The following is a 24,910-nucleotide window of genomic DNA, read 5'->3' on the forward strand; positions in this document are numbered from 1 at the left end:
ATTAAAGTCATCTGGTTTTTTGCTCTGGTTTATCTATACTTTGTCTGCACCAAGCGTCGAAATGTTGGACGTGTCAGTTTTTAGTAAGTGTCCGTTATTAGGGAATGTCAGTGCATTAAATTGTCACTCGAACCCATAACATAACTGTGACTGGTCTAAACATTGTCGCACTGGTTTTTGGCTTACTTCATGATAAAGCTCATGGAATCAACTTCTTGATCAAATATACCTTTTATAAATTGTCGGTATTCTTACTCGAAATTTGAACCCACGGGGATTATGGGGGGGGGGAGGGAAAAGAGGGGAGGGAAAAAAGAGAGGGAGCGAGCCCTTATGGTTGGTGCCTTCACTTATGCAATGAACAGACGAAATCTCGTTACGGACACCCTGTTTGACTTTATGTAACCATTCAGCTCCACAATGTACTAAAAACCCAAATATTTCACGTTTTCTCACAGTTATGGCATGGAAAATAAAGTAGAATGATGAGTTTGATCGCTGAGAATGCAAATTCTGTTACAGCATGTAGAATATTCACGTCCACAGTCTAACGTACTGGCTAATTTGTGCGGAAAACTTAAGATATTCGGCAAACTTCACAGTCCTCATTCTAATTGCTCAAGGCCAAACAAAAATTACGAGCAACCCTTCCAACCTCAAATGGCAGTCTTCTTAATAGTTCCGTGCATGATTACATCAGCATATGTATCTTCCTATCAGCAAAAACGTATAAATTATCTGATTATCTGCCAATCAGGAGATCTTGTTGTCAGGCGATTACCTGCTATGCATTAAGGCAAAATAACACAGCAAATATAGAGAAAAATCTCTGTTGTCCAAAACAAGGCTACCATTAACAAAAGTAGGCATTTACGAGGCGAATGAGTCGTAATTATTGTATAACTGTCGTGTTTTAGTGTGTTCTAGCTTCCTTTCTTTTGCCAGTTCACTCAAACTTACTTCATTTGTCTTTGCCTTTGCCTTTGCCAAAGAAAAAGTGACTGTGTGGAAACAGAAGTTTCCTTTTTTGCTCTCTAGTTCTCATACTTTCTCTCGTGCTTGCATCTATCTAATCATCCCAAGACATGAAGCACTACACCTAGAATATCAATAGGTTCTCTTCTTTTTCACAGAAAGCACAATAAGGTTTTTACCGGCTTGCCAGTACGCCTAGGACCATAATTCTTAAAGGTGAGATTGAATTGCATTGGAAAAATGTCATGGAAAAATGCGACTCATAATACCTTGTAAAGATTTTAAATCTTCATTTTACCGGTTGGCTTTTAAATTGAGCACAGAAAAAAATAAACAAAGATATCCGTTTATAGCTTTAGGCAATTGCGGAAAATGGCGGAAAAAATCTAAATTCTTTTTTATCAAAGATAACAAAAAACTAAAAAAAATTGGAAATAAAGAGGCTGCAGACATTGGCAGTCTTGGGAGTTCGGGGGGCCATTGCGCAAGGCCAAGCGGTCCCTTAAACCGCTGCTGGCTGCAAAGAAAATGATTCTTAGTAAAAAAAATAGACACTTTCAACAATCTGCTAGAGTGCTATGCTCAGGGAAAAGGCAGTCCAGTCTCTCTCATTCTAAATCTGTAAATCTTAATGCTAGCCCATTTTTAAAAGTGAATTAAAATTTTACTCCAAGAACTATCAGTTTCTTCTCTTTCTGAGTCTTCAGATCTCAGTTTATGGAGTCAAACGTATTCTTCCTGAAAGACCCCCTTGTTTGCGGTCTATTTTTTTCATCAATAAAACTTAGGAGAAATCCTGTTTTATGGCAAATACTGGGGGTAGCTAAGACATTAAAGGATCTTTTCTAAATAACAGTGAACCATTGCACAAATATTCTTCTAAAGCAAAAAAACAACAGCGAATTTGAGATTGAAGTTTTTCTTCAGAAATATTCCGACATAGGGTGCTTGTACACATCTTAATTCTGTTTACCTATATTTGTAAATAAAGTAGACATTGGCATAGCCCAAATTGAGCATTAAGTTGTTTTTAAAAACTCTAGTGACATCTGGTATACTGAAACCCTACCCAGATTTAATAACGGGAGCTCCGTTTGCATTACGCAAAAGCGATATTGTATTTGAAGGGGAGCTGCATTAATGATATACAACAGTACAAACACCTGCAAAACAAGCTGGTGAAAGGAGTTTAATTTACAAGTGTTTTCAGTGAACAATTTATAGTGAAGGTTAAAATAGGTCAACTGGTGGCATTTTGTGAAAACGAATGTACACTACTGCTTAGCTGGCAGACGACAGTGTGATAGTATTCGGCACCCTTTCAGGGTAAATATAGGCAATTAATGGACAAAACCATTAACTGATATGCCTTACATGGGATTAATTGATAAACAATGCCTATTTCGTTCGATGCTTGATACGGCACTGCGAGTTTTTCCTTTCTATGTCAAAATAATAAATATTTAAGAAGTTGGTGATTTTGAAGTGAATGCCTTAGCAAGCCACTGATTTGTTATCTCTTTATTGCAAAGCGATATAGATATGATAAAAACATTATATTTAAGGCTACCATTCACTTGCCTTTAATTTACACGACAGAGTGCGAGTTTAGCACGCAAGTCAGATTCAACTTCGATATGTATCTTATCCCACATTTAGTTGCGGCAAAAATTAATAATAAAACAGAAGAAAATAAAAGCCGAATTATGATTCTCGATTCGCAACCTGTTCAGGTAATTATATTGATGCAGTAGAAAAAGTCAATCACTTTCCTTCATTTGATATTACGAACAGTGAAGAAATAAAAAAAATAAATTAAAGGTAGATTTTCAATTTCTGTGGCAGGTCTTGTAGCAAGCACCTTGCTTGTTACATTGAGGTGTACGTCGGGCTTTGACCTAAAAAAATCACTCAATGAAAAAAGATTTGCATGCAACTGATTTACCCTATCATTTGAATCTCTTAGGCGGCAAGGTCACTTCAAAACTCCTATACGATGGCCATACCATCGATTTTTGCGGGCTGTAGCTTTTGGTATTTAATCATGCGGATTGTCGTACGACTGCAGCGGGCAAAGACGTCATATAAACAGCGAAAGTTGCCCTAGGATAGTGCTGCTGGGAGGACAGGTGTGATGGGGGGAAACAAGATGAGATTTCTACGATATTTTTCACCTGTAGTTCCCAAACTACATGCCAAAAAACTGTATCCATATCGAAATGCTAGCTAATGTTCAAAATCAAATTTTTGTTGTAAGATGCTTCTCTACTCTTAACACTTTGCTATGTATCAATTCTAGCGAAGCTTATGTTGAGAGATGTCGGTCAACTTTCTTTTTCTGATCAATGTTCTAACCATGCGCCTGTCTGACTCAAGAATTGTTAAATCGAACGTTAAGATAGATTACCTACACGGGTTTTCGAACCTTATAAAGAAGGATGAGTAGGCCTTTTTAAATATTTGAATTCTCATCGTTGAGGTATAATTGAGCCTTGGCATGTCGAGCCTCCAAACAAAGCAGAAGTTTATTCGACTTATCCGAAGTTCAGTTTCTCCGAAGCTATTTCTGTACATAAAGCATAACAAAACCAAAGGATAAAGAAAAAAGTAACGAGATATCGACTGAAGCCGTGGATAGTGACAATAAACCAGAATGTCTGCATATTTGAAACCTCAGCAGCTCTTTTCGAAACAAAAATATATAGTATCTGGCACTGGGTAGGAGTGTGCACCGTTGGCAAATCTTTGCTATTCGAAAGATGTAGTGATATAGAAAGGAAAGGCCTGGACAGTCGTGTATAAGCATATGTGCTACGTTTTCTAAAATATACATTATGATAAGCAATATTACAGTGGCATCAATTAAACTTCCAGATAATGAAACTATTCATCGAAACCATCAAACATGAAAGAAATACGTCCTGACAAATTCAGAACATCTGCCAAACTGTTTGAAATGAAAATTATTCACATCATAGATACGGAAATTTCATAGATGTTACGACATATACCTTGGAACATCTGCTTGATGAAATGTTAATTCACTGACCAGACACAAATGGTGCTATGCAGTACAGCATACATTTATTAAAACAATGATATACAACAAAGGAGCTTAGTGTCAAAACTTCAAATATACGGTTGATGTCTGAGATTCTTCTCCCATTAGCTCCCCACGTAGGAAAAAAGGATTGATAAATAGTTAGTCCATTATGTAATTCAAAAGACAGAATTCCGTCATCTGTGTTGGTCTTGACAAGAGGTTCAATCCACAAAGATTAGAATTTTCATCATGCTTAAATCTTTTTACGAAGCATATAAGCAATTTTCTTTGATTTTTCGTATCCTGCCTAAAAGGTGCATAGAATAGTCATTTAAGAAATATTCTACAAAAGAGCGTGGTGTTGGTTTTCACTAAATTCAATTGATCATTTGTGCCAATGTTCCGACAAACATTTCAGCTTCATAAAGTAATTTATCAAGCAGGCCTCTAGTGAATATTGGGACAGTAATGTTAGGTGTATAAAAACACTCACTCATTTAGGGTTTTTTTACCATCACCTCTCGTGTCTACCCCGAAGGCTTTATTTTACCTAAAATACTGGATCATCGCTTTTTTCGATTAATCTAAAATTATTTTCACGTTAAATCTCAAATTATGTCCCAACACATATTCAGTTCCCTTGAGTTGAGAAAATGTCACCTTAACATGCTTTTGTCAAATGAATTCTTGCTGTAATCCGTCCTTCCAATCCAACTTAATTCTAACTATAACATTAATTTGGAAAATAAATCGATGAATCGTGTTCGCCTAGTAAACTTAAGCTGCTTTCAGCACCGTAAACGCTTCTTTGCATATTTTGATAGAGCATAAAAGGGATTGTATCTACTCTGACCCTGCTCTTGTACAGCAGCTGTAAATCTGCGCATGCATAAGTGTTGTCAGAGCCTTTTGTTTGAACAGGCCTAGCAACGAATAGCCAAAATCAGCGGATGATTAAAATGCTTAGTTCTATACCGTCTAATTTGAAAAAACAAAAAATGACAAAAAATTGAAGAACCAACCTTTGGATTGAAGCTGAGGACAAGTATCAACATAAAAATGAATGGCTTGCATCATCGTGTGATGACTCGCTCTTTGGTATCAGAAAAAAGAACCAAGAATACAATAGGAACTTTGAGAGAGAACATTTCCTGGCACTGCAACAAAAGAGCAAAATGTACATTAGGCTCTATCCGATGAAATAGCCGTATAAATAATACCAAAGTCGTTTGATTTGAGAAAAATGTTTGCAATGCAAAATAAAAGATATTGTTTTGCAAAAAGAGACTTTTGGAAAGGAATGACCTTAGAATTTTTTTATTTAAACTTTTTAGATTGAACGAAACATAAGTCATGAAAAGATGTTTTCAAACATCGTTTAGAAGAGCAGACGCTCGTTTTTTCAAGCAGGATAATCCTTATTCCCGCGTCTTGGGAATTGTTCTTAACGGAGACTTAGTGCATATGGTGAGTTTTGCCATTACCGATTGCTCACAGAAGAGATTCAACATTTGCAATTCGCTGTGTTTGGGACTCGAAGTGAAGATCTTTGAAATGAAAGTTTATAGAGTTATGGCAGGTAAAGAATCGTAATCTCATAGATGCTAGCTTTAGACGGTCTAGAAACAGGTAGAAATAAAAATATTATACTGCGTCAGAGACGAGGAAATGAAATCCTCAAAGAATGATTCTGTCAACAATTTTAAATATTCAAGCTGAACATAACTTAGAATTATTTTGGGTCGTTTGCAAAAGCGGCTAACATTTTTGATTACGTATCAGTGTTTGCAGGTCGTTCGGCTTCTTCATTTGTCACGTTTGGACCATGTTTGCAATAAACGGTCCAAACAATATTGATTTGTAGCTTCTCGATAATTTAAATACAAAGTTAACAAGGATCAGGAAATTTTACACTCAACTATTAGAGTTTTCACGCTGGATTAGAGCGGCTACCTTGCAACTTTTAGTAAAAATCTTGATGCAATCACAAACCATGTTATGCATTGAGCGTCGTATTTTTAAAGCGTTCCAGCTGGCAAATCCACAAATGTGTCGCCATTAGGCCAAACTTGACAATACTAAGGGGTCTTTTTTTTGAAAGTTTCTTTCATTTTTCAAACACGGTATTGTCCTTTATGGTAGAACTTATAAGAAACTTCTGTAGCCTTTTTTTACAGGAAATTAATAAACTATTCAATCAAACAGGAGGCATGCCTTAACCATTTAGTTCTTAATTTAATTTTCAAATAGCTCTTTGGCAAAAGAGAAAAGAGGGTCGACTTCAGAAAATGCTCATATTTTAACAAAAGAAAGCGCTAGAATTATCGCCCATGAAAGGCGATAGGCCTTCTTTAGAGATTTGCAAACAAACAACTAAAGTTCTGAAGCATAGTTTCTCATTAAACAATGGGATGCCAATGAATTAAAAAAAGGAAGAAACTGAAACCAATCTCAAGATAGGAAATCACAAATACCAGGACCGTTATGCCTGTATTCCCAAAGACCTTTATTCAATTTTTGCCATCATTTGACACCTGTTATCTAAAGATCTATGACGCAACATTTCCAAGCCTATCTCTTCATCAAAGACCTCAACTAGGTGAATAATAATTCCTCAGCTTGCTTACTTTCAGTTCTACAAGAAAAATACTTCAGTTACTGATGTGTTTCTTGCAATCAAATCGAGCAATCAGATGACTTTCCTCTTACTGCAAGATCAGTTTACCAGTATACAAATTCACTTGCTTCATTAAACAACATCGTTGAAGATAATAACAAGCTTTAACGTCTCTCCACATGAACAGCTTTTATACTTAGTTTCTTGTAAAGTGCTTCATAGATATTAGCATACTTGGTGATTTGCACAAGATCTATAGAATCATCAATGAAGTGGTTTTCATTCTTTCAATGAAATATCTGTATGTGAAAGTTATACAAGGAAAAAACATTGTACCAGGTATAATTTCTTGCTTCACAAGGAGGACAGTAGGTAGACTTCCTTGGGTTTGGGGCTTGGCAAATCTTAAAAAAATCAGATGAAAAATCAGAGTTTGCCTTTAATGATGTAAATTTGCATTTTGCCTTCCTTCTTGTAATCAAATGTCAAATTGCAGTATAAATAGGACATTTTTACCTCGGTTTCTGGCGCATAAAATCTTTCTGAGGACCAACAAGAGGAAACATCAACATTTTCAAAAATCTTGATATTGAATCTCAAATAGATAACATTTATCAGTGTAAGAAGGGATAATCTTTTATCAGTCTCAGCGTAACTGTAAATTTTTAAATATATTCAATTTGAAATTTTTTCAAATTTAGAAGAAGGGGTGGACAGTTTTTTCAAGCAGGAGGCCGCTAATGATTCACACCTATCAAGAAAGGAATGCCCAAGAAAGGAATTCACACCTATCAAGTTATTGCTGAAAAAATTCAGAAAGAGAACTGAACATAAAATTACTGTAAAATAATACAATCTTCATATCTGAACCCTCAAAACATATTTAGAGTAAAGCTAGAAATCAAGAGGTGTAGTCAGAAGATTATTAAAAGGATATGTCACGGTATACCGCTACTGTGTAGACAAATAGAGTCCGTTTTCACCTTAGGACTACATTGGTAACATTCTCAATAGGCAAGCGACACTGATTGGTCAATCTCAACAGTCATGTGCTCGTGTTTCTGATTGGCCTATTTCGATCCACAACTGGGTAGATATATTTCCTAGCGTAGAGTTTTCGGTCAATGTTCTGACGTTTTAAATTCTGAAGAGTGTCAGACGAAAAGCTTTGGTTTACTGAATGTTTGCTTTTTTCAAACCATTCACGGTATACGTAATTCAATGCTCGAGCAATATGTTATTTTTGAATAAACTATCGTCAGTTGCTATGATATAAAATCCCTATATGTTTTGAGTTTTCAAAATAAACTAAAATCTAATATCCCAATATGAAGGCAGTTTCTGTTAAACTCTCTTTAATCAAGGACTTTCCGACATTTTGGTTTCAAAGATTTCGATATCAATGATTGTGTTTGCTGGAAATTTTTCCGTCTATCTGCAGGAGGTTTCTCCGTGATGCCTTAGATTTCTAATGCCCTTGGAAATAGCAGCAATTTTTGTTGTATGTGTTATTGCTCGGTTTCTTTCTTAACAGTAAAGAAGGTATTGTCTAAATGCGGTATTAAAATATAGCAAGCAACTGCAGTCCGGTTGACTGTATTGAAATAACTTGCGCATTTTTAAATTGCTGTCCTAGCTTATTGCTGACATTCCTAGGAATCAGACAATCTTTAACAATAGTTAACAACAGTTTTGATATTTTGAAGGAAATTGTAAGCTTCGCTGATGCAAAACCTTTCCGACGGCTTTTTGCTTTAACAAACACGTTGAAAAAATAATACAACTTGGCTTTTTAGATTACAACGCAAAGCTAAACGTAATCCCTTAAATACCATTTGTTAAGTTTGCCCTCAGATCATCAACAAAATCAACTGTATTTTTCATAATTTTTTTTATTTCGAGCAATGACTCAGTATTTTATTAATTTTCACCGGAGTTACTTATCCCTTAAGCTAATTAATTTCAGACAATAAAGAATCAACCTATAGCTAAAAATATTGTAAACACAAGGTGAAACTTTTATTGAGGATTACCAAGTGCTTGCTTGTAAAATCTAGATTTAGAATTTTTTCTTAAAACTTTTTCTGCTCAAGACACTGCGGTGTCACTTTTGACATGGAATTATTGATCATCTTCAATCAAGTTGCTATAATTAAATTGATGAGAACTCCCTTTGACACAGTATTTCAGGATTTAGACAGAGACGATTTAATAGTTATACTTAAGCTTTTGTCGGCTCTAAATAGAGTTCTTACCATCTTTTCTGGGTGAAAAACAACGCCTAAAGTACTAGGGCAAAGTCGTACCGTCTAAATAAGAAATTACAAAACTAACTTGACGGCCTAAAAGGAAGAAGCTTCCTTCTATAACTTGCATAAGAAAACGTAAGCTTTGTAGAAATATACATGTATAAATTCCAGATAAAATCTCTTTAGAATTTGAAATAACAAACAAGATGGTAAGGAGAATCAATCAGAGAGAACCAGCATTTACAATGGTGCATTTAAATAAGTACCAATACCTATAAAACACCTTATTTATTCAAATTTGAAGACTTTGGCAACCATACAACAACCTACTTTGACACCTTTATACTTTCTTCAGTCACAATAATTCCAGAAATTGTTGAGGTTTTAACGAGGTTTTTCAACAGGGTTCTGCTGTTTTGACATTATCGTTTTCTATTTCAGATTACATAGACTTGAAAATCTTCGCAGCGAACCGTAGGTGGGTGTTTATAAAAACTATTTATTTCCTTGAATTTATATCATTGTCTATAAGTGGAGAGGCTTGACCAGAAGGTCTTTGTGATATTCTACCTGGTTTAAATCCGAGGATTACGGTTTTACTTATCGGATCGCCATCTACAGTTAAGAAATCACCTCATCTTGGCTATGTGTAAAAACGAGACCAACTGCATAGATTTTAATGCATTAAACAGTTTAAAAAAGTGAGAATGCAGAGATTATCTTTCATGAATTATTCAAGAGCGCCTATATATAGTCCTACCCATAAATCTTATACATCTGTCGGTTGTTCAAGAAAGCTCAATGCTGGGGAGCAACGTTCGTCAGACTATTTTTCCATGCAAGCTCTTCGTTTTGATTACAAACGCAACATTCGGTCCGTTGATATTTCACATACGACAGGAATCGATGACCTGGTGATAGATTTTTCATAAAGCGCACTTGAAACCACCTGCACTTTGAAAAAGTGTTGCAAGTACAAGAATCAGCAGGTAACATATAAATGTGTATCAGAGGTCTTCAACGAGACAAATATAATTTCCTTGATAATTCTCTGGCTTTTTCAAACTTATAGGGCATATTGTTATTGGATGAGAGAATAGCTGCCTGTGATTTTGACATACTAAAGACGACAATACTCCATTGCTAGAACGAGATTCCATATACATGCAGCATCATGAACAACACTCAACGACGCGACATGTGCCAAGCAAAGACAGTTGGTGCTCAGGTTGGCTATGTCATTTTCCTCTCCTTCGTTTTAGTGCTAACCCTTTGCGGGAACAGTTTCGTATGCTTGACTATAGCATTATGTCGCCAGTTGAGAAGACATATAACAAACTATTTCATATTCTTTTTGGCTATAAGTGACATTGCTGTTGGCGTGGTGGTTATCCCTTTCCGTATATTTATCGCCTCTTACAATGGATTCTTTTGCGCACAGAAAGGATTTTGTGTTCTATACTTAATTCTGGATACAACTACTGGCGTTGCTTCTGTTACTAACTTGCTCATCATAGCCCTCGATCGGCGGTTCATGATAACAATGCCCTACCAATATCCATTGGTGATGAACCGAAAACGAGCAATTGTCATTTCGTTATGTGTCTGGATTTACGCCCATTTGTGGAGCTGGTCGTCAGTATTCTCATGGTCAGAAGATCCGAAACTCTCTATTTTCGTAGATGACCAACGCTGCTTTAACAAGAACAAAAACTTCCTTATAACTTTTATCACTCTGGTATATTTCGTTCCGCTGAGTATAATGGGCGTAGTCTATGGCAGTATTCTGAGAATAGCAAGACAGCAAGCCAGGGGTATCAAACAGCAAGAAATCTCTAGCGATAGAAGGGAGAGCAGAAAAAGAGCCAGAGAAAGAAAGGCGACGAAAACGTTGGCAATCATTTACGGAGCATTTGTCATCTGCTGGTTGCCGAACTGTATTATTGCTATTTCATCAACTTTATGCCCGGAGTGTTTCAAAGATTTACTTGAAAATGACCGAACACTCTTCACAATAATTCTAATAACATTTGTCGAAGTGCTACCTCCACTAAATTCAGCTATGAACCCATTTATTTACGCGATCTTCAACCGACAGTTTAGAGGTGCTTTCAAAGAGTTCCTTCTTCGGAGACGAGCGACGATCTTACTTGATTCTGATAACGGAATGTCTCGATTGCCGATTACCAAAAGAAACATATCTAAGTGGGCTAATAACCTCAACGGAAACCACCATCGACAATCAATCAAGATAGAGAACGGAAGTATCGGAATACTGGAGAACGGAAATGATTCGCTCATTCATAACGAGACTGTGTTGTGAAGTAAGAACGCGGGATTCGATGGATCCCTCCATAACATCATTTTCAAAAAAGTCATCTACATAAAATTCAAAAATGCATTTGCATTTTAATATATTGACAGACAATTTTCACTTGCAAGTCTAAAGAAAGACACAAGGAATAGACGTGGATGAGAAACAGCAGGAAGCGTAACAGAAAGTTTACAAGATGGGATGTACTGAAAGAAAAAACATCGCCGTATGAGAAAAGTCTTGAAGATCACATGTTTAAGCTAAACAGGCAAAAACAAAAAAGTTCCATAAATAAAAAGATTTAAAAAAAACTAGACAAAGGAAATTAGACAAAGGAAGTAAAAACTAGAAAAATTTATTCTCAAAACGCAATATAAAAAGGTTTATCTTCTGCATGAACTTTTGATTAGTCGTTCCTTGTACTCAAATATAGTTACTAATTAGGATGCTATAAATTCTAAACGTGCTTAAAATCATTTCCTCAAATCCATCGTAATTTCGCGACAAAAATTTAACTTTTCTGTCTGGCACTAAGAAAGTTCGTGTTTGCCACTAAGAAAGTTTCTGTTTGGCACTAAGAGAGTTCCAGTTTGGCAATATGACATTTGACTAGTAAGGCAAACCTATTAGCAGAGGTTAGTTAGTTGTTAAGTGGTCACTTCAAACCTGACAACAACCAATCGAATCTAAATGCATCAAGATAGCAACGGTTTTTGTCCTTTCAAAACGGCTAAAGTGCTAGTGAAGTAAATAGCTGTGCTACTAAATGTGAAAAATAGCTGAATTACTTTGATAAAAAGCATAATAACCAATACAAAAGCTCGTAGAATTGATCGGTAAAAAGTGGTACTGTAGAACTTTATCTTCTGCATGAAATATAGATTAGTCGTTCCTTGTAGTTGTTGATAGCTACTCACTAGGATGCTATTAATTTTAGACGTGCTTCAAATCATTTGCGCCAATCTATTGTAATTTCAAGACAAAATCTATTCACGACAAAATTAAACTTGAAATCAATCAGGTACAGTAGAAAATGAAGCAGAAAATGGAAAAGAAAACAAAGGATATCGATTACCTATTGTATTTTTCGCGTCCTCAGATGAAAATACAAGCCATTCAAAGCCAGTCGGCATTCTGAAGGATGAAAAAATAAAGCTACATTTTTTAAGAGCAGGCTTGCAAAGAAATGATTCGGTTGAAACCAGAATTTCTTCAACCCATTAAATGGGAGTTACTATATTAATATTAGCTCATTTTGTTTATACTCAAGTTCACTATATTTACTCAAACTTGTAGTCTAAAGTGACTTTCTGTATATAGTTCTGATAACCTTTATCAGTTAACACTTATGTTTGTTTTCAATGTTAGATGCTCTTATAATGACGTCAAAAATACATTAGCAGCATTGTCTACATTCTTTCTTAGTCATTTCTTTTTGCGGCGAGAAAAAACATGATATTTGCTGTAAAATCCAAGAAGTCCTCGTTGTAGAATCTGGCCTAATGAATAGCTTCTACACCCTACAGATAAAAATCTCAGGTAAAGGTCAAAATAATCGTAGAAAAGACTTATTCATAAAATTTTACGAAGTTGCGCTTTGTTAAAATTGAAGACAGCTTTTTGCTGTGTTCTAAAATTCAGAACATTCGTATGTTGTCTGCTAGAATCTCTCCATATCTTCTGCAGAGAGTCTTAGCACAGGTATAGCACAATCTGTGTTCAGTCTTTTGTTAAGTTTTAATATCGTGTGTAATTCAGTCTGCATACAATCGTAGAGGACAAAACACATAAGATTGGAAATAATATTTCCTGCATTTTTGTATTTTTAGAAAGACTCTACACGTTGGTAGTAAAGATCCAATATTTTATTCGACATTAGCTGTCTAAAGCGCCAGTATCTTTTACATCTGACAGGTTACATAAAGCTCGGGTCGCATGCTCAAGCAATAGAAAAGGGGAATTCCCCGAAATCAGCAGATTTATCAAGGGGGTCGGAGGTGGCGAACGGTGAAAGAAAACAATGAAATAATTTTTTCGTTGTAAAGGGGTGAGGCAACATAGCCCTAGCTACTGAAAATCTACACAAGTTAGCTTTTCGCCTCATGAATCGCACTCACTTAACCTGCCTTCAAATCCACCTTGCTAGGCTTTAATTGATATAGCACAGTTTATTGTTGAAAAAAGGAAATATTGATGGTAAGCACACATGCAACACAGCTATGGATGTTACATAATTCTGGATTATGTAATTTGAGATACGAGCTGTTGCTGAAATGCATAGAACAAAACACAAACTCATCAAGAGAGGTTTTTTCAGGTGGATCACTGACATTGAATCACACAACATCGGTAAAAAAGCATTTCAGAATTACTTGATTCAGATGTTCGCAGTTTAACACTTTGCGTGGTTTTTATCATTAAGTCGAATGGGCTTTCTTTCTTTAAAGTTTGTTCTGATGCAAGTAGTACCAAACTAACTTATGTGCATGGCGTTTGCAAATAGAATTTGATTGCTTGTAGAGAAGTAAACTTCAGAGAAATGAAACCCGTTTACGTTGGCAGGCCAAAAACTAGTCAGTTTCGTAAAAGTTTTGACGCTGAATCTCCTTAAAGGATATACTTTATTTATGGAGGTTAATTAAAATTCAGTTTAAAACAGCCGTACATCGGAAAGTCTTTTACACATTTGCCAAGCAAATCTTGCTTTAGACCGCTGAGGAAATCAGGCCACAAACCATAATTCCTAGGCAGGTGTTGGCTGGTGTGTATCGCAAAACGCTTTTGCCAGTAACAAAATAAGTCGATTAAGGGATTTGTTAGCTTCATTAAGCCCACAATTTTATTATCTTGTACAGGCAGCAGAGGTCCTGAGGTGATGGCTATTCTATTACACCGTCATGTCTGCCCTCCTCATCATTCAGGCACCTTTGCAATTAATCATGCTCTTGTATATTCTTTTTAAAGCTTCTGGCGAGGAATCTTCTGGCGAGGAGCGGTAAAACATATATTCACAAATAATTCTACCTCTAATAAGCTCATACAAAAAAAAAATCTGAACACCCGCCTACCAAACCTGTCTGAGAAACATCCAGTGGTGCCGTGAAGGGGGGGCTCAGGGGGCCTCAGCCCTTTGCTAAGATTTAGGGAGATTTTAGAGGTTCAGCTTCCCTCAACCCCTAGGCAAGCCAGAATATGTTATGTTCAGATATTTAAGGTGGCTTCAATCTTTGTATCAGGCTAGTTTCTGATATCTCAGAATCAGCTAGTTGGGAGTTCAGCCACTCGGTTTTTTAACAATTGAAGAGCTACGAAGGTCTGATTAAACAAATCCTCTGTTTCTTTCAACAACTTGCGTCATATTTCAAGAAACCTAAGGCCCGACAAACTTTATTTCTGATGCTACGTGTGTACTCACTACAAGTTAGACGACTACCTAACTGAACACAAAGGTACTTCATATCCCTAACGAATTCACTCTTTGAATCCTTTTTATTGAGGAGAGGCGGTTCAGAGGGTTCTTTAGCAGCCAGTTTTAGCTTTGGATTGGATCCACCTAGTATTGCTTGAGTCTTAAGGCAAAAGCAAAAGTTTGTTTTGGAAGAATATGAAATGGGATGCTAGTATCATCAGTTTACACAATCACTTGGCAGTAATCATGTGCGGATCCAGAGAAACCTATGACCGGGTTATATTTGAATGCATTTCATTAGGAACCACATAGGAACCTGGGATAGTCCATACATCCTTAGGTCCTTAGCCCCCGAAAATAGCTACCCTCCTCTCTTCTCTATGCTAAGAATGTCCATTGTGACCGTCTTATATCAATCAGCAAATTTTGTATAGCAGATTTTTAAAGCAAATTTTGCATTGCCAACAAAGTGAAGAGTATTCAGTGGTGTCTTGGAGTGGATCTTGTTAAAGTTCAGAGCTCCCAGTAAGCTATATCTATTCACAAAATACGAAAGTTTGTCGACAGAAATTTCGCATGGTTTAGGTAACTGGCAATTTTTCGAAAATTTATTAAATGAAAAAAAATTGATTGATAAAAAAATTAGTCCCTCCAGAATAAAAAGCCTGGGTACCAGAGCCGCAAAGCTAACGGCAACAAAAAAAATTATTTTCTGTTCATATATTTCTGTTCCTTTGACTTTGTGCTTTTCTGGGTTTCTTTTAGTATTCAACAACCTTGCTTTGATTTTAGCATCTGTTGCTTCATTTACTGATTTTTTTTTAAAAGTTCTATTTCTTTTTCCCATACTCTATCGACTTCACTAAAATGCAAAGGGAGACCTTTCGATTCCACTTCACAATTCAGTTCAATTACACGCAACCCGGTCAGAATCCGGTGAAATCTTCGTATTTCGCAATCTTGAGCGGTCTTTGACCGGGTTGAAGGCTAAAAATAACTTTGAATGAATGGGTGACCGGGTTAAGACTTTCTTCTATTACTTTCTTCTTTCTTCTGTTTGGCGACGCTGATCGGCTGCATTGACAGAGAGCGCTGTGACACAAACATCACCGTCAATAACTTGTTTGCTTCACAAAAAATTCAGATTGTTTCTGCAATCAAGATGTTATTTTGTTGGTAAATGGTGAAAAACTGAAAAATGGAAATTTTGTGCCAGAGGTGGAGCGATGAAATATCCATAATGATAATAATAAATATTTATAAGGTTAAGGGAGGTAATAATAATAATCATATTGATAAACATTCTTCTCTCTATTTTTACTAAAACATAAAATAAATAATTTCTAGAAATCTGACAGGTTTTCTGAAACCTGTCAACCCGGTCTAGATCCGCGCCTGGCAGTTCCTCAAAGTAACTTTTTTACTAAAACATAAAGTAGATAATTTCTAGAAATCTGACCGGTTTTCTGAAACCTGTCAACCCGGTCTAGATCCGCGCCTGGCAGTTCCTCAAAGTAACTATTGTGAGGTCGTTAACGCTGATTACAAAAATGTAGAGCCAGGCATGAACCGTTTTATCAACTAAGCAAACGATTTACTGACAATAGATTTACTGAATAGAGCAACTGACGCTTTTTTAACTATTTAAATTGAATGTGGAGCAAAATAAGGCCTTTTTGATAAAACAGTTGCCTTATCTCAACACCTTTTCCTTGGAACAGATTAAAATGTAATAAAAATCTAAAAATTGACGAAAATCGTAGAACCGGTATGTAGTGTGAAAAATGCTTCATTTGAAGAAGGATGTGGCAAAGTTAGACTTTTAATAAAACAGCTGTTTACCATCAAAAGAAGATTTAAAGCTCAGATAAGAATTATCTAGTCCATATTTCAGGTTTTAATTGCGGAAACTGGGATTGCAATAACAACAAAAATGAACACAAATACAAATGTGGGATTGCAATAACAAATGGAAAACTTTCTTGCATTGGCCTGTTCCATCACAAAATATAAAGATGAAGCCCCTTGGTGAAAAACATTTTATGGAGGCTTCATCATAAGCTAGCATTTTATCAATGTAGCACAACTTTTTTTAACAGTCAGTAGCTATTGAGTAGCAAATTGAGTAGCACATTCTTATATTAATAATTGAACAGAGGGTTTGTCATCCATTAGATTCTCTGCGTTTATAAACCCTGAAAAGTTATTCCGCATAAATGATGAAAATGTATGGAAAATCTTGACATCTCACTGTGTCGTTATTGTCACCTGAAACAAGTGTTTTACATGATAACAAATGGACAGTTCTCCAGGCAATGAAATGCTCGAAGAACTGACTCTAGAAAGATCTTTTTCGAAAGTTTTTGAAAAGAAGTGAAAAACAAAATAATAAATGGACAAAGAAATAAAGACCTAGACAGAAATGAAAGTTTCTTCTAAGCTGCTTTAACCTCAAAAAATTGAAAAGTGATTTGATCGTGAGAACGCACTCTAAACCAAAATTTGTACACATCTTTCTCTAAAATAATAATGCAAAGCCAGGATATTTAACAAATTTAAGGATTAGAAAAAATATTTATTGACTTTCAACTAAGTTTTGCACTATATTGATTTTGTTTTAGGATTTTACGACAATCTCCTCAAAAACTGTTAACAATAAAATTAACACTTTATTCAAAAACCGCTGAGGCAGAACAAAGAGACATTTAGGCAAACGACGAAGCTCTGTCTGTGCAGATGCGACTATCATAAAAAAACTAGCTTTGATTTTTCTACTGCTGTGTTACTTAATCAGTAGTATAACTCGACCAATAAGCCAGTCTTGTATAACTGTAAGGGTGAAATTAAAAGAAAATTTTAGGGGTTAATATTAGGAGAATATTTTATAAGAACCAGAAAATTAAAGTTCAGGTTGACTGTTTTGAATTTTTTCGAAAAAATAAGGCTGAATTGTTCTTAATTTGTTCTTCAGTTAATAGGGAGTAAGCAGTGCGATTGCTAGCTTTTTCGCTCTATGGAGTTTTCAGGCCTCCTTTGCCGACAAAGTGAGTGAAACAAGCTTCATTTGCCGACAATTTGAATATTCCCCGAAAAAGCACTCACACATGGCTAATAGTCCTCGCTTTTTAGATAAAACGTTGTTTAATATTGCCATTTTACCTCAGATAAAACTCAGCCTCAGCTTGTTCTTAATTTATTCTGAACTTTTGACCAATTCTGAGGCTCGTTTTCCTAAAAAAATTGTTCTTATAAAAATAAACGAGTGTATGCCGATAAAAATGGCGCTCCTAAGGTATGAATGTTGATATTAGTACAACATGGCTAAACAGCTTCCAGAGAAATCTTGAGCTGACTGGAGTTCATACAGACAATTGTCAATAGGCAGGAATGGAGTACAAAATATACTATATCTTCGATCTTTAATGCGTTAGGGTTGTATATAGGAAACTTAAAATCTAAAACTTTATTGATGGGAAGCAGTAAGCCTCTGCTTTGCTATAGCAGGATAACTGCTGCTACTGCGATGTGTTCAGTTTTCTACAGCTTTTTATGGATCTTAATCCAAGTTCTTTAACCGCTTACCAGAAATTTCAAACTAGCACGTAAATTGGAATTAAGTAGCAACTGCCTGGCTTAGAGTTGGTAGTTGAGTTGAGATCTCTATTTCAGTTTCTAAAATAACTCAAAGGAAATTTAAGGTGTCTTTGACAATTCAGAGGTACAAAGAACTATTCACACGTCATGTCGGCAAGGTAGATTTAGCCTGTATCATCAAAATTGTTAAAACGGTACGAAGTTAACATTTGGCAGCAGAAAAAGTATGGTCCATATTGTTGCCGCTTTTTCGTGTTTTCTTAAATTATGCAGGTTTAGCTTAAACTTCTCAGCACAGCTGAAGGTTCGAAATTGCAAATGGATGCATGCAATATGGGGAAACTGGACAAAAAATAATCATTTCTATTTTTTCGTGCGTATACATAGCTTCATCAAAGTTGAATAATGAGATTATATTTCAGTTTGCTTAAGGCAGTAAATAGTGATGCATAATAACAAGCAAAATGTAATGTGCAGATCGTTTGAATGGTTGCAATATATTGTCAACAGGTCTGTCCGTATGCACGTAAAAATACAGCCACTTAAACCCTTCAGGCGTAACGTGAGAAATTCAACCTGGTCAGAAACAGGGCCGGCATATGAGCAGAAAGAAACTGCGGTAAAGGCAGATGTCGCTTGGCTCCTGGAATCATATTGACGACCAAGCGGCAGTTAATTTCTTGATACCATCAAACGCTTCATAAATTCTGAATTTATACTCAGTGGGTGATAGTTACATCGATAAGATTCTGTGTTTTATTATTTGATCATATAGATCATCTTCCATCTATATTTTTTTGCTTGTATCGTAGTTTGAATGGCCATATAAAGCATGAAAACGTACAAGAGACAGGACTGCAGAAGTTATTCTAGGTGAAGATTCATTCTAAAATTTAAAATTTATATCATGAAGGTCCAAGTTAATCGGATAAAATTTTGCTTGCCAAAGCAAAATGTTAGTTGACATGATTTGTCTGTTTTCTTTGTGCGAAATTATGACACCTGCAAAAACCGCGGAAAATAATACGGATTGAGGTGGCTAGTAAACATGTACAAGATGCCATACACATCATGGGAATAGATTTTGATGAGGCTTAGGAGAACACGGAATTGAAATTTTATTAATGCTGATATAGATGTTCATACGTATAAGCATAAATTTATATCGAAAATACAACACTGTATCCCTTACACTTTGCTGCGTTTATCCTTTGTTAATAATTTCTACGAAGATGAAATACTGAAATTTTAAATATTAGTGAAATACAGCCTTAATTTTTTGCTAATTTTTTCGCGAGACGTATGCGGTCTACTGTCATAGCCACCAATACTATTCATGAATTTTTCTGAAGATAGGATTAAAAACAAAGATGCAGATGCAGCTTAAGTCTTGAATGAAATTACGGAGCAAAACTTATTTCAAAGTTTCTCAACATGTTGTAAGCCAATAATATGAGGGTCAAAAGACTCCAGCAGTTCTAAAATGTACATTTAACCTAACTATGCAAATCAAGTTAGTTCGGCATTTACCATGTTTTCCTTGCTGTAAAGAGTTACAAATCAAAAAAATGGTCTGATGTAATTAAATTGCAAAAAGCATTTTGATGACTTAGTCAAAACTTTATTCCTTATTCAAAAGGGGTGCGTGAAGTGTGATTATGATAAGAAATGCATGAAAGCACAAGCTCTCATTATTTGTAAACCAATAGCTGCAGCAAGTATTGTATAATTAGCCAGAATTACTTTGTATATCTTATAAAACTTCCAAACATAATCAAGCTGGAGGAATTCATACGTTGCTCGTTTGAATAACAAATTGGCCGGCCAATTCAAAACACCTTGGTAAACTAGAGAAGAAACTATGAGGGTTTGATCCTTAGTTCCACATAGGTTCCACAAAAGTATACTTATAGTCAGTAATTTACATTTTATTCTATGTATGTATTGTGCTTTGATGCGTCTTTCCATTTGAATAAGTCAGTTTTTCTTTAGAGAGGGGGTGTTTCCTCCTCGACTAGGTTGCCTATTGAAATCCGCATTTACACGAGCAAGTTTTCCTTGACAAATTTCCTTTGAGAAGTTTATTGTGCTTGTGTAGATTGGGGTAGATTGAGGAAGTGTATTTTTTCAAAAGCTGGCGTGCCAGTTTTTAGCAAATGCACATATGCAAAACTTGCCCGTGTAGATGACTTGACAAATAAAGCTGATAAATTTGACTCAATTCTAGATCCTTTTTTTGCGCAAGTAATTGTTGTTCTTAGCTGACATGGCCGCCACGAGATTAATCTGGATCGATCAAGAAACGTCATTGTATTGGAAGCTCTGCAAAGCCGCGAAAGTCTTTGGAATACAAAGACAGAACATATTGACTGATGTCTTTCCTAGAAAATTTGAAGCCATTTTTGCAAGAAAATTTGGAGCGAAAAACGAGCTCCGTCAGAAAACCGTAGCTAACCTATTAACTCCATAACGCAAATAGATATTGTCAAAGAGAAACTGTCAAACAAAACTTGTTTATAATCTACACGGGCAAAGGAACTTGTCAAGGAAAATTGCCAAAGAAAATTTGCTCGTGTAAATGCGGATTTAAGAAAATCCCTTTATCACTTTATAGCCCTTCATACTTACATATTCAGTCTGCCTACATTTGATGTTCTATGTTTTATTTAATTTTAATTCTGTATGCAATTAGATATGTAGAGCTAGTGTATTAGATGGAATTTTAAATTGAATGAACTAAACTGAACTGTACTGAATGCTGCTCCTTTACATCGATGTCCATTATCCGTTAACTTGCACTGTTTGCAATCTTCTCCAATTTTTCGTCTACTGTTTGATCATGACCTAGAAACTTTTTAACTCTTAGAATTTTATCATGATAGTTAAAATTTTGATTCGTTCGCGATAATAAGAGTGCAAATAAAGAGGAAGGAAATCGCGCTTCTGGACGGGCCACGATGACCAGAACAGTCAACATGTCATCAAAAGATTCAAGTGCTTTACGGTTTAAGGATTGACCCAACCTCATATCAAAGGACTCAAGAGTGCATAGTTCCCGAGAACTAAAAGTTTTAGAGCCACTATCGCAGCTTTCAAAGCAAGGAATTATACAAACAGAAAGTGCGAGTGAAGGTCACAAGCCAAAATACCCTTCCTTTATCTAGAAAAGCACATAACTCACCAAGCATTAAAGTGGGTCTACTGAATCAACACGTTCCTTGCAACGACTAAACAAGAAGAACTAGATATTCCTAAAAAGCAATTAGCATTATTTATATTGCATCATATCTGGCATAGAAGAAGTCAGCTTGCTGCTCATAGCAAATTTTCTATCCATTCAAAAGACCACAAAAAAATTCCCATTATCCAACCAACATTTTCTTCAATTCTGCACGTAACATGTTACAGCCATATCTAAGACACGATTTAAAAGCAAGGACCTGTTTATTTCTCATTATATTTAACAAAACCTTTCTTTCTCCCAATTACAAGTTCCCTATTCAATTTTGGCCTTTTAAATTCTTGTTGACTGGTATGTGGCCATTTTTAAGGCATAACTTTTCTTGTTTTTTGTCCAGTGAAAAACCTTACCCCTCAACTGACAAGTTACCAGAGCTCACAATAAACAAATGTAACGTTGCAAAGTTTGTTGGAGAGACGAATCAACATTCGTTCGAAAGTCCTTTGGCTTTCAAAATTTTCCACCTCATGTACATGGACAGTTAGAAATGATGACGAACATGTATTCTGTCGTGGGAACATTCACATAGCATAATTTACTCTGTGATGGGAACGTTCGTGGCTCTTACCCAGTCTCGAATCACAAGACAAAAAAGATTTAGAGAAAGGACATCATAAGAAGAGCGAGAATGAATATATATGACCCAACTCTGTTTTATAATGATTTTGATTAAATGCTGTGAAGTGCCATAAGATGTTAATTTTGTCAACAAGTCTTTATGCGCGTGTACACATGGTGCACTTTCTTTTTGGTTCAGACGAATTAATAGGGTAATTGCCCTGGACAATGAAATTATTGATTCGTCTCCCAACCAAATATTTTGCCTCTTCTTTCGGCTAACATTGATTTCGCCGAAAAATCCCAGATACTCTTAATCAAGTTGACACAGCCATTTAACCAGAGCATGAGAAAGTTTTCACAATCAAGCACAGAGCAACACTAGTTTTATGCCTCCGGAAACAACCTCAAACAACCAGATGACTTCGTTTAATGTCTGATTGGTTAGGTCACGTGGCAAGGATTTAGATGTCACAATAAGATTAGCTCTCACAACTAACAGGCCCTTAAAAATAGATACATTGTTACCTTTACATAGGTGTCTCAATATAGCCAAAGCCAGTGAGTACAGTAATGCTTTCTGTTGTAGAGAAACAATTAGTCCGTCGATTTTACTGGTTACCTTTAGAGGTTTTTGTGTTCCATGATCGGAAGGTGTCTGTAAACGGGTCTTTTGAGGTGTCCATCGTCAAGATTTTTCCGTTGACCGTCATTTCAAAAGTATAATAAGGTGAAATGTGTCATTCGCAAAAAAACCAGTGGACGTCAATTTTACAGATTCATTCAAGATGCAGACGTATATTAAAGATCACTATTAAAGAGCACTGAAAATGTGCTGGTTCCTTACCCAGTTGACTTCCTCTTCTGAAACAAATTCTTCTGAAGATTCTTTACATCATTCTTTGAGGCCATAGGCACCAAAAGGTCTTAATACTTTTCTACTTGTCATGATTTTCGCCGTTATTAACCTACAAGCGAAAAGCTAACAATGAGACAGGGATAGGATCTGCAATCTCAGTGTCACCAATATATAAAATTTAACATTTCAAAACAAGTTTCAACTTTCGACTTAAATCTAAAGATATCTAGTAGTTGCTACTCAGCTCTAATGACCTATAAAGAGACTAAAAAAAAGAAATTTTTTAATGATCAGTGCTCGATCATGGCCGCCGAGTTCACTTCCGTGTGACTTCCGTTGGTTTGAGTAGAAGAGGATTATCCACTCCGTCCTTCTAAGAGATAGGTTTACTCCGTCCTTCTAAGAGATAGGTCTACTCCGTCCTTCTAAGAGATAGGTCTACTCCGTCCTTCTAAGAGATAGGTTTACTCCGTCCTTCTAAGAGATAGGTCTACTCCGTCCTTCTAAGAGATAGGTCTACTCCGTCCTTCTAAAAGATAGGCCACTCCGTCCTTCTAAGAGATATGCCACTCCGTCCTTCTAAGAGATAGGTCTACTCCGTCCTTCTAAGAGATAGGTCTACTCCGTCCTTCTAAGAGATAGGCCACTCCGTCCTTCTAAGAGATATGCCACTCCGTCCTTCTAAGAGATAGGTTTACTCCGTCCTTCTAAGAGATAGGTCTACTCCGTCCTTCTAAGAGATAGGTCTACTCCGTCCTTCTAAGAGATAGGTCTACTCCGTCCTTCTAAGAGATAGGTCTACTCCGTCCTTCTAAGAGATAGGTCTACTCCGTCCTTCTAAGAGATAGGTCTACTCCGTCCTTCTAAGAGATAGGCCACTCCGTCCTTCTAAGAGATATGCCACTCCGTCCTTCTAAGAGATAGGTTTACTCCGTCCTTCTAAGAGATAGGTCTACTCCGTCCTTCTAAGAGATAGGTCTACTCCGTCCTTCTAAGAGATAGGTTTACTCCGTCCTTCTAAGAGATATGCCACTCCGTCCTTCTAAGAGATAGGTCTACTCCGTCCTTCTAAGAGATAGGTCTACTCCGTCCTTCTAAGAGATAGGCCACTCCGTCCTTCTAAGAGATATGCCACTCCGTCCTTCTAAGAGATAGGTCTACTCCGTCCTTCTAAGAGATAGGTCTACTCCGTCCTTCTAAGAGATAGGTCTACTCCGTCCTTCTAAGAGATAGGTCTACTCCGTCCTTCTAAGAGATAGGTTTACTCCGTCCTTCTAAGAGATATGCCACTCCGTCCTTCTAAGAGATAGGTTTACTCCGTCCTTCTAAGAGATAGGTCTACTCCGTCCTTCTAAGAGATAGGTCTACTCCGTCCTTCTAAGAGATATGCCACTCCGTCCTTCTAAGAGATAGGTTTACTCCGTCCTTCTAAGAGATAGGTCTACTCCGTCCTTCTAAGAGATAGGTCTACTCCGTCCTTCTAAGAGATAGGTTTACTCCGTCCTTCTAAGAGATAGGTCTACTCCGTCCTTCTAAGAGATAGGTCTACTCCGTCCTTCTAAAAGATAGGCCACTCCGTCCTTCTAAGAGATATGCCACTCCGTCCTTCTAAGAGATAGGTTTACTCCGTCCTTCTAAGAGATAGGTCTACTCCGTCCTACTAAGAGATAGGTCTACTCCGTCCTTCTAAGAGATAGGTTTACTCCGTCCTTCTAAGAGATAGGTCTACTCCGTCCTTCTAAGAGATATGCCACTCCGTCCTTCTAAGAGATAGGTTTACTCCGTCCTTCTAAGAGATAGGCCACTCCGTCCTTCTAAGAGATAGGCCACTCCGTCCTTCTAAGAGATAGGTCCACTCCGTCCTTCTAAGAGATAGGTCAACTCCAATCAAATTTATGGGTTGCATAATCTTCTAAAAAACGTAAGCTACACTGAGATTTTCATGCTAATACGTTACCGATGAGGTGAAAAAGCAACAAAATTTCAAATGGACCTTAGAAAATGCACTAGCCTTCTTCTTTCAGGAAGCGATTTTACAGCTGTGATGGACA

General features: G+C 36.5%; 1 protein-coding gene and 1 long non-coding RNA gene across 8 annotated transcripts in view; one reads left to right on the forward strand and one right to left on the reverse strand.

The window, feature by feature from the left end:
• The window catches only part of LOC135691177 (histamine H2 receptor), a 36,949-nt gene extending 24,345 nt beyond the window's left edge, over positions 1-12,604 (forward strand). For 5 of the 6 annotated variants that reach the window (XM_065208970.2, XM_065208964.2, XM_065208965.2 and 2 more), the window contains 2 exons: positions 9,326-9,362; positions 9,957-12,604. In XM_065208970.2, the coding sequence (XP_065065042.1) occupies positions 10,059-11,207 (1,149 nt within the window). In that variant the 5' untranslated portion in view covers positions 9,326-9,362; positions 9,957-10,058 and the 3' untranslated portion in view covers positions 11,208-12,604. Of the gene's footprint in view, positions 1-5,170; positions 5,598-9,325; positions 9,363-9,956 lie in introns of those variants that run through there. The other variant, XM_089116025.1, reaches the window with a different exon arrangement.
• The window catches only part of LOC135691185 (uncharacterized), a 110,120-nt gene that overhangs the window by 59,660 nt on the left and 25,550 nt on the right, over positions 1-24,910 (reverse strand). Inside the window, exons 3-4 of one of the 2 annotated variants that reach the window (XR_016145290.1) lie at positions 22,848-22,968; positions 5,041-5,175 (exon numbers count right to left, since the gene is read on the reverse strand). This is a non-coding gene — a long non-coding RNA (uncharacterized LOC135691185). Of the gene's footprint in view, positions 1-5,040; positions 5,176-12,273; positions 12,384-22,847; positions 22,969-24,910 lie in introns of those variants that run through there. The other variant, XR_016145291.1, reaches the window with a different exon arrangement.

This window comes from Rhopilema esculentum, chromosome 4 (assembly GCF_057945365.1).
Source record: "Rhopilema esculentum isolate cy_ngs chromosome 4, ASM5794536v1, whole genome shotgun sequence".
NCBI classification, from domain to species: Eukaryota; Metazoa; Cnidaria; class Scyphozoa; order Rhizostomeae; family Rhizostomatidae; genus Rhopilema; species Rhopilema esculentum.